The sequence below is a fragment of the Nelumbo nucifera genome, chromosome 1 (genome assembly GCF_055504915.1).
Source record: "Nelumbo nucifera cultivar China Antique chromosome 1, China Antique-T2T, whole genome shotgun sequence".
NCBI lineage: Eukaryota > Viridiplantae > Streptophyta > Magnoliopsida > Proteales > Nelumbonaceae > Nelumbo > Nelumbo nucifera.
This window is the reverse complement of record NC_142649.1, coordinates 115203686-115214565: the sequence shown is the minus strand read 5'-3', so window position 1 is coordinate 115214565 and position 10880 is coordinate 115203686. Positions and strand designations below refer to the sequence as shown.

General features: G+C 29.8%; 1 protein-coding gene and 1 non-coding gene across 2 annotated transcripts; both read right to left on the bottom strand.

Moving 5' to 3' along the window:
* Window positions 1-9152: 9152 nt before the first annotated feature.
* Window positions 9153-9226, bottom strand: TRNAI-UAU (transfer RNA isoleucine (anticodon UAU)). The gene has a single exon. It is a non-coding gene; the product is annotated as a tRNA-Ile (tRNA).
* Window positions 9227-10203: 977 nt separating this feature from the next.
* Window positions 10204-10880, bottom strand: LOC104601928 (protein spotted leaf 11-like). Its single transcript, XM_010265428.1, has 2 exons — window positions 10379-10880; window positions 10204-10262 (listed from the first exon to the last, which is right to left on the bottom strand). Exons 1-2 carry the CDS (start codon window positions 10878-10880, stop codon window positions 10204-10206), a joined length of 561 nt encoding a protein of 186 aa, XP_010263730.1.

Sequence of the window (10880 nt, the reverse complement as noted above, 5' to 3'; positions counted from 1 at the left end):
AAAATTTCTTTCTGGGTGAAAAAGTAGCCTTTATCTTGATATAATGGTGAATGTTCATGAGAATCAAATCACTACGTCATCCATAGCGTCATGTTTCCAATCAGATGGGCCAACAGAATTTAATTTTCATACTAGCGGGACCGTGCGATGCATGGGATTTATTAAGCGTAAGCTAAATAATAGAAATTGTCATTTATTAAAATATCCCTTATAGTTTCACAAATTTACTATAATCTATCCTATAGTTAGTATTTTACTAAAACACTACTTATAATTTGTAATGGATTTATTCGATCTTCCACATTAAATGGCAGTGGAAAATGACAGTGTTGACCCTAATGTTCATTTAAATAAATTTAATCAAAAGAAAATAAAAAATACTATTTTTGCCCTTAATAAGACACGGGCAACCACTATATTGGCTATACTCGATCAATTTTGTTTTCTGTACAAAAAATGTGTTAAGGGTATTTTTGGAATAAAAAATCATGGGCCTAATGGCAAAACAAACACTCCTTAATGAAATGTTGATTAAGTAAATAAGTTGTAAAATATATGGGATGTTTTAGTAAAATGAAAACTATAAGGTAGGTTTAAGCAAATATGTAAAACTATAAGGTGTGTTCTAGTAAATGACCCTAATAAAAACACATAAGAGTATATAATTGTTCTATATTTTTAACTTTTTAAATAATTAATAATTATTCATATTTTATATACTACTTTTAATAATTTTTTATAATACAAAAATAACAATAATTAATTTCAGTTAGGTTTATTCATCAAACTGATGAAACCAACCAACCTAATCAACTTAACTTGAGTTGATTGGTTTTCTAGTATTTTAGGTCGGCTTTGGTTAAAAAATTTTCCAATTAGACCAAGTTGGATCAGCTTCACTTTGGCCATTTGTAAATTGACCAAAATCAAATGACCTAACCATGGATATATATTAATATTTTATATTTTAAATATAATTTTTAATATGGAAAAGTGGGAAATTTTCTATATTTCTTAGTCTAAAATGTTTTATATCATAAATTTATTTTTTAATAATTGCATTATAATTTTTAAGATTAAATTTAACTTTTAAGTTTAAATCTTTTGAACCGATTGACTAAACAAAAAAAATCGACCTAAACCGATACAACTTGAGTGGGTCAGTTTTCACAAAAGGTTAGTCGGTTTTAGCTGACCAACTCCCCAACCTGACCAGGTCAATTTGGTTGGCCAAATATTCTACGATCGAACCGAACCAACTCATGAACACTCATAATTTCAACTAAATTAATAATCTCATCACTAATAAATATCAATAGTTTAATCTCCAATAGTTATTAAAAATTTATAGCGAAAATACACAATTATTGAAAATATATTGATAATGAAAAAATACAATAATTACAAAATATAATAAGTACTAAAAATATACTAACTTAGTCAATAAATACTATAATATCAAATAATAGTTTAATCTCTAATAAATAGTAATCAATAAGTTCTAACAAAAATGCAATAAATACAATAAGTACAATAAATTAAATTTAAAAATTTCAATAATAGTAGTTTAATCTCCAATAATTATTGAAAGTTTTCTGTTAAATAACAAAACAAAATAAATTTATACATAATCATTGAAAATACATTTATCACAAAAATAATAAATAATTGTTGAAATAAAATAAATATTAATTTTAGTATATATAATTATATAATAAATACAGATTAAGAGTTTAAAATTATTATTAATAGATATTAGTTTTTTTGAAAGTAATTTTCTTGAATTATTAATTGATATAAGTTAAATCAGTTATTTACAATATTATGTAAAAATATTAAATTATTATTAATTTCAATATTATGTTATAATTATTTTTCTATTTTTCAGATTTTTCTTTAAATTTATTACATAATTTCTTTATTTTAACTATTTAAAATCTGTTAAATATTTAGTTATTTAAATATTTAAATAATAGGGAAAACTCCCGATAAGTACTTTGTACTTTAGGCCGAGTGCCAATTTAATACCCAAACTTTAAATCGCGACAATCAAGTACCTGAACTCAGTTTGTGACAACTTAGTACCCGACGTTAAATTACTGTCAATTAGAAGACTCATGTGATATCAAGTGCGGGTTAAAAATTTCGAAATACCAAAACTAACCTTTATAGATGGATTTTTTTCACCAAAATGACAGATTATGAAATTTCAAAAGATCGGAGGTGGAAATTCTTTCTTCATCTTGTTCTTAAGAAATTTGGGTTGAAGTGACCCTGCATAACGACTCAACAATTCAATGCCAAGTTAGTAAACTTAAAAAACATTAAATTTTGGTGTCATCTTGTATAGAAATCAAATCGTAACAAGAGAGGGGAGTACTTGTTTGACGTGCAATTGAAACTCCGACCGGAGAAGCGTCTTCAAGAGTGCTAGATTGAAAAGAAAACCACCTAGGGTGTCGTGCTTGGTGACCAGATCTCGGTATCTGATGCACTTGTCATACATCGTTCGAGCAAGCTCTTGATCATCAAAGATACGTAGGAAATCCTCCTTCACGAAATCCAGTAGTGGATTCCCTTCAATCGTTGAATTTGGTGGGAGGCTTGGTCCTGCTGAGCTTAGTCTAACTGCCCACTTGACTTTTGGCTTAGTTTTAGCATTTGTTACCTTTGGTTTCCCAGAAAGCTTGGATGGTGAATGAGAAATCCAAGTAGGTTTTCTAGTTCAAGGTGATTATTCGTCGGGTCTTGGGATTCAAATACAAACTTGGCTGGAAAGAATGGCTGGACGGAGATTGAAAACACAAATCTATGCGCCTGCCAAAATTTTCTCCAATTTGTCCAGAAAAGCTTGAATAAGAAGAATAAAGAAGATCGAAACTAGGAGACTTTGAACTTCAAGTTCGAACTGGATGGAGGAGAAGTAAAGAACTCGATATCTAACCAGAATGAGAACAGAAATTACTAAAAGAAATGAAGAACCTTATCGGATAGACTTGTCGACGGCTCCAAGACAAAGCAGAAGAAGAAAGACGTTCAATAATCTGAGCAATGAAATCGCCAGAAACAGAAGGATCATTAGAATCGCAAAGGTTATCAACGAGATCAATGGCTTGACGAGCGATCAGCTCGTGTCCACAGCTAAAGCAATGAAAAACACTAAAAAAATCAAAACCTTAAAAAATCTTACATTAAAATCTCAGTAACCCACTTGTAGAGAAATCAAAGAGAAGTCGATGTTAAAAAACACAGAGAAAATGATAGAAAACTCCGGCGCTGACAACAAATCGTCTTCTCCGGCAACGGTTGAGTAAAAAAGTGGGCACAATAATGTTCCAGCGACGGGCGACAGGAGTCGTTTTCTCCGACAACGGTACTGGATCGATTTCAACTTTTTCGGCGTCGTGTTTGATCGCCGAAAATCAACTTTTCCGGTGGCGCATTCGCTTGACACCACCAGCGTGAGGGAGCTGGTTTTTGGAATCTCAGTAACTGCAAGCGTGAACAGGAGACTGGATATGCTCCTCACACGCACATCGGGAACATCTTCCATATTTATTAGTAAATATTCACAGGAGATGTTCCCAATGCATGGTGGATGTGCCTGTGAGGCGCCCATTTGTGAGGAGCAGATCCCGTCACTGTGAACAGTGGGTTCTCACTTGCATTGGTCGAAATAAATGATGAGTATATTTTAGTAATTTTATTCAGTAATTCATACATTATTCAAAATAGCTGGGGGTATTTAGGATATTTTATCTTCTAACTGACGGTAATTTAACACCGGGTACTAAATTATCGTAAACTGAAAGTTCGGGTATTTGATTGTCACGATTTAAAGTTCGGGTACTAAATTGGCACCCGGCCTAAAGTACAGGGTACCTATCGGGAATTTCCCTAAATAATATGTAAAATATTTAAATTTTAAAATATTAATTATTTATTGAATTTAATTATCCTTAAAATCATAATTTATACTATTATTACATAATTCCATTATTAATTTTGCAACATATTAAATTATTATTAATTTCAATATTATTTTATAATTATTTTTCTACTTTAAAGAATATTTTTAACTTTATTACATAATTTTGTTATTTTAACTATTTAAAATCAAGTTATGATAAATATTTAGTTATTTAAATATTTAAATAATCTATAAAGTATTTAAAATGTTTTATTATTTGAATTTTATTTATTTAAAGATATTACATATTATTAAATATTTGAAAAACATTTAAATTGATATTTTGGGAAAACAATTTAAATTGTTAGTACATAATTTCATGATATATTTTGTAAAAGTATAATATTAATTTTTGTGTGTTTAATAAATATTTTAAAGTTATTATATGATTTTTTAGAATAATTAAATAATTCTTAAATTTTTTAATCCAAACTTTCTTTAGATAGATATGGATAAAAAGTAGGGGAGAGGATAAATAGGAATTAGGGATAATTTAGGAGAGAAACTCTCTACTAAATTAGAGATAATGTTGGAGGTAAATAGGAATTAGAGATAATTTAGAAGATAAATAGGAATTAGAGATAATTTTAGAGAAAGTGGGGGAGGTAGTTTAGGAGAAATTTTAGGAGAAGAGATTATTTAGGTTATTGGGAAAGTGCATCTCATTGGTTGTTCCAAACTACATGGAATTAAAAAATAAAAAAAATCAAAAAAGGAGAAAATTTCTAGACTTCCTTATTTTAATATATATTAGCAGGGACCCGTGCGATGCACAGGATTTATTAAGCAAAAGATAAATAATATAAATAATCATTTACTAAAATACCCTTATAGTTTCATGGATTTACTAAAATCTATCATATATTTAGCATTTTACTAAAACACCACTTATAATTTGCAACAGATTTAATCAATCTTCCATTGGATGATAGTGGAAAATGATAGTGTTGACCCTAATGTTCATTTAAATAAATTTAATCAAAAGAAAATAAAAATAAAAATACCATTTTTGACCTTAATAAGACACGGGTAACCACTCTATTGGCTATATTTGGCCAATTTTGTTTTCTATATAAAAAAGTGTTAAGGGTTTTTTTGGAATAAAAAACATGGGCCTAATGGCAAAACAAACACTCCTTAATGAAATGTTGATTAAGTAAATAAGTTGTAAAATATATGGGATGTATTAGTAAAATGAAAACTATAAGGTAGGTTTAAGTAAATATGTAAAACTATAAGGTGTGTTCTAGTAAATGACACTAATAGAAACACATAAGAGTATACAATTGTTTTATATTTTTGACTTTTTAAATAATTAATAATTATTCATATTTTATATACTACTTTTAATAAATTTTTTATAATACAAAAGTAACAACAATTAATTTCAGTTCGACCAAGTTGGATCAATTTCACTTTGGCCATTTGCAAACCGACCAAAATTGAATGCTCTAACCATGGATATATGTTAATATTTTATATTTCAAATATAATTTTTAATATGGAAAAGTGAGAAATTTCTCATATTTCATAGTCTAAAATGCTTTATTTCATAAATCTATTTTTTAAATTTATTTTTTTAATAATTGCACTATAAATTTTAAAATTAAATTTAATTTTTAAGTTTAAATCTTTTGAACCGACTGACCTTTGGTGAAAACCGACCCAAACCAATACAACTTGAGTGGGTTGATTTTCACAAAAGGTCAATCGGTTTCAGTTGACCAACTCCCCAACTCGTGAACATTCATAATTTTAGCTAAATTAATAGTCTTATCTCCCATAAATAACAATAGTTTAATCTCCAATAATTATTGAAAATTTAAAGCGAAAATACACAATTATTGAAAATATATTGATAATGAAAAAATACAATAATTACTAAAAATATATTAACTTAGTCAATACATAGTATAATCTCAAATAATAGTTTAATCTCTAATAAATATTAATTAGTCAATAAGTTATAACAAAAATACAATAAATACAATTAGTACAATAAATTAAATTTAAAAATTCAATAATAGTAGTTTAATCTCCAATAATTATTGAAATTTTCTTGTTAAATAAAAAACAAAATAAATTTATACATAATCATTGAAAATACATTTATCGCAAAAAACAATAAATAATTACTGAAATACAATAAATATTATTAGTATACATAATTATATAATAAATACAGATTAGGAGTTTAAAATTATTATTAATAAATATTATTTTTTGAAGGTTATTTTCTCGAATTATTACTTGATATAAGTGAAATTAGTTATTTATAAAATTATGTAAAAATATTAAATTATTATTAATATTAATATTATGTTATAATTATTTTTCTACTTTTCAGTTTTTTTTTAAATTTATTACATAATTTCTTTATTTTAACTATTTAAAATCTAGTTATATTAATTTTTTTTGTTATTTAAATACTTAAATAACTTTAAATTTTAAAATATTAATTATTTATTGAATTTAATTATCCATAAAATCACAATTTATACTATTATTACATAATTTCATTATTAATTTTCTAATATATTAAATTATTATTAATTTCAATATTATGTTATAATTATTTTTCTACTTTGAAGAAACTTTTTAAATTTATTACATAATTCTGTTATTTTAACTATTTAAAATCTAGTTATGATACATATTTAAATAATCTATAAAATATTTGAAAAACATTTAAATTGAGAATCCGGAATGGCATAATTTAAATTGTTAGTACATAAATTCGTGATATATTTTGTAAAAATATAAAATTATTTTTGTGTTTTTAACAAATATTTTAAAGTTATTATATAATTTTGTTAGAATATTTAAATAATTCTTAAATTTTTTAATCCAAACTTTCTTTATATAGATATAGATAAAAAGTAGGGAAGAGGATAAATAGGAATTAGAGATAATTTAGGAGAAAACTCTCTACTAAATTAGAGATAATTTTGGAGATAAATAGGAGTTAGAGATAATTTTGGAGATAAATAGGAGTTAGAGATAATTTAGAAGATAAATAGGAATTAGATATAATTTTGAAGAAAGTGGGGAATAGTGGGGGAGGTAGTTTAGGAGAAAATAAAAAATAAAAATGACATGGAATAAAACTAAAAAATAAAACATTCGAAAAAAGGAGAAAATTTCTTCACTGCCTTGTTTTAATATATATAAACTCAAATCTTTTAATAATAATGCTATTAATTGATTCTTTCAGGCACCTGTATAGGATACGGTTTGTCATAAATCAACTTACTATACGATGTACAGGTAACTGACAAATTTATATAGGATTATTATCCATTGCCTATATCAAAATTGGGTAAAAAATAACCAGCTTTGTTCATCGTCCTCACTGGTTTTGTTAAAAACGGGTTCTTTGGTACTCATTTTTTCACAAACTCTGGTTTCCTTCTCCAATATGAAATTAAGAGTATTTTTATTTCGCTTTTGCTAAAACAGGTTAAAAAACAGAAAAAATAAACACTTAAAATTTAAAAACAAAGGCTTGCTTTGTATGCTTAGCTTCCTACGTCTAATGGTTGCAACCGGACAAAAAAAGTCTTGTGGTTCCAAACTAGATGATGAAAGCCAACAAACTACAACACAAAACAAAAATTAAACAAAGAAAATTAGACCCTGTAGAAATTGACCACAGTGAAAAAAATAAATGAAAAGTAAGAAGATGCGTTCTCAAAGTTGACCGAAGACCTCTTTTCAGTGATTGGAGAAGTGAACTGTCTTCCCGAAGAGTAGACCTCTTTCAAATGATCTCAAAAAGTGAAATCTCTCTTTCAAACGATCACAGAAGTCGATGCTTGGACTGTGACAAAAGCAGACCGTAGATATCAGAGAATGGAAAACAGAGCAAATACAGATGATAATGGTCGTTGGATTTAGATGAGATAATGGTCTCTCGAACCTTGAAAGAGCTTTCTTGGATGTAGCTGGAGAGTCATTGCTTGAATGGTGCCAAAAACAGAAAAAATTGTGGTTACCGTGACAAAACTAGGGCAATATTACGGGCAAGACTTTGGTGCGAATTGAAGCAGAGGAACATTGTGAATGATGCCAACAACAAAGCAAAATTACTACAGTTATCTTCTCTTAAATAGTGGCAAAAACAGAACATTACCGGGAAGATTTTGATATGAATGGAAAGAGACAATCGTTGTGAGAATGATTGTGATACGAATGGAAGGAGGGGATTGTTGTGAGAAGGAAAGCAGAGCAGTATCCTACCAACGTACGTTCCTTTCTAAATCTCTGTTTTACACATACATTCCTTTCTAATGAAATTCAAGAAGTGGGAGTTAACAAATGAATCGTGGTGGGAAGATGATAAACATATAAAAAGGTGGGTTGACAGTGGCGTGAAAATAGAAAACTCCAAAGTAGATGTGATGTGCGTATCCTCATCTCTTTATCAAGATATGTATATGGAAGCAAAAAAAAAAAAAGGAGATAAAACACTCTTATTTTATTGGGCAGTTTTGAAAATAACATGGAATAAAAAATAAAAAATCCAAAAAAAGGAGAAAATTTCTTCGATGCCTTATTTTAATATATCTAGTATACCTCGCTATTGCACATTTAGGTTTTGTTGAGATCAAAATTCAAAACCCCTTGTTTAGGTTTTGTAAAATATCAAGTATGGAGGACTTTTTGTTAGGAACAATCTAAATAATTAAAGCAAACTAGAGGAAGGAGTGGGGATCAGTTTCAATAGAAAAAAGGTGCAAAGCTAGGATCAAAGATTGATTTCTACAAAGAAAGAGCTATTTTGGTATAAAGAAAGAATCAGTTTTTAGAGTTTTATTTTATAGGTCTTCAGTCAGGTACTGAGTTCCTACATGACTGGATGTGATAATAATTGGTACTTTCAAATCTATCACATACATGTGTTTTTGGAACTTCTGCATAGAAGCATCTTTTTTTGTCATAACAGCAGTTGTTTTTCGGACATGCATTTTTAATGCAAAAGATGTTCAGTGCAAATACAAAATATAATATGGTTCATGAAAGTGCAAGCTTACCAAATTAAAATCTTATGAAATGCATTTCACTGTTTTGAAACATGTCCGAAAAAAAAAAAACAAAATTGCTGTCTTTTTTAATACAAAAATGTGCTTTTGTCAAATTTATGCAAAAACTGATTGGAAAGACATTGACCCGGCATTAAAAATGGTCCCGGCGAGGCTCGAACTCGCGACCTTCGGCTCATAAGACCAACGCTCTAACCAACTGAGCTACGGGACCAACGGCCTTTAATTGATGATCATTTTAACTTATTGATATGTTGAGAGAAAACCCTACCATTTCCTCTATCGACTCTAATCCCTACCTTCGTTTTCTCAAAATGCCCGAACCCGTCTACCAAATCCATTTAACAAATTACAAAAGATTCAAAATAGGAATCAATAAATCAGGTGGCGGTGACCTAAGTTACAAAAGATGAACAAGAAAAAGCATGCTTCGTAAGATAATGGACAAGTGGACAACCCAATAACATGGATAAAAGTAACTGAGTATGAAGGAAGATGATTGGTCAGAAACATAGTTTTGAAAATCAGACCGGATGGTTGACCCGGGAATCATATGACCTTACATTGGACCGGGGCAATAGGGGCCATTTGACCCAGAAACCAGTGACCGAAACGGTTCTGTTTCTGGTCCAGTTTTTAAAACCAGAACTATCCATAATTCCATGACATACTAACATTTTGGTTCATAGTCAGAATTAGAATAGGAATTGGAATCAAAATCTCTTTAAAATTGGAATTGGAATTATTCATTCTCCCACTGTTTGGTTCAGATGAGAATCTGAATTATTTGGAATAAAGTCGTTCCTAAGGGAGGGGAAGGGAATTGCCATTCCCTCAAATGCCAGCATGAATGAAAATCAAATTCCAATTCCACAAATCAAACAATTGACTATTCTAATTTCGATTCCAAACCCCTATTCCCATTAATCAAATGGACCAAAAACTAAACCCAACAGAACCAGCATATAACATTTGGATAAACATGGATCTCACCTGTTCAAACAATAATGTTCGTTTTGTGAGATCTAAATGGGATAGTGTGATTCATTTTTTTTTGGGAGAATGACCGTTCAGCCCAGGGTCAGAAGCTTTAGGCTCAAAGTACAATTGGAGTGGATGTCAGCTCGAAATTGATGCCAATTCATGGGCAGGCATCGGTGTATAAAATGGGGATTTTAACATTTTGAATGGTTATAGATCTGCAATGGAATTCAGAAATTGTCTGTTCATACTTTTCGGAACTTTTTGCCCTGAATATCAATAAAAGATAATATTTTTATAAAATAACAAAAGTAAGGTAATATTTTTTTGAAAAATATCAAGGAAGGGCAAGCCTCTTCCCCTACCTCTATATTCATCCAAATACATTGTTCATGCGAGAAGCTGAGCAGGGCATAGGCGACGTTCTCCTTCACGGTTGCTGTCCTCGTCTTGAGAGCTCTCACCAGGGGCTTAATTAGGTCCTTGTTTTCGTCGCATAAGGAGAGGTTCAGAATCGGGGTGACACCGTTCTCTTGAAGTTGAGCATCGGAAGAGGAGATAAGAGAGATAAGTGGCCTTACAGCCCCATCACGAGCAATCTTGAGGCGGTTTTCCTGCTTGTTCTTGGCGAGGAGTCTAAGCTCCATGGCCGCCTGCCTCTGCACAGGTCTAGCGAGCCCGATTCGAGATCGGAGACAAGTTGACGAATCTGATTTCTCAGAAGCGCAAGCCACTAGGAGGCGACGGCTATGCGTGGAGGTGGTCGGGAATTCACCTGATTGATCGCTGTTGCAGTCACTGAAAGCTGAAGATGAATCATTACTGATGCTTAGATCACCAAAGCTCCGCCCCAGATAAGTAAAATTCGAGGGAATTCCGGCCTCCAT

Bases quoted from the DNA above. Each gene is read 5' to 3' on its own strand.
- LOC104601928 (XM_010265428.1), bottom strand. From the start codon at position 10,880: ATGGAGGCCGGAATTCCCTCGAATTTTACTTATCTGGGGCGGAGCTTT. The intron at 10,263-10,378 runs GTATTTGGATGA...ATTGATATTCAG, and splicing joins CAGCTTCTCGCATGAACAAT to GGCAAAAAGTTCCGAAAAGT.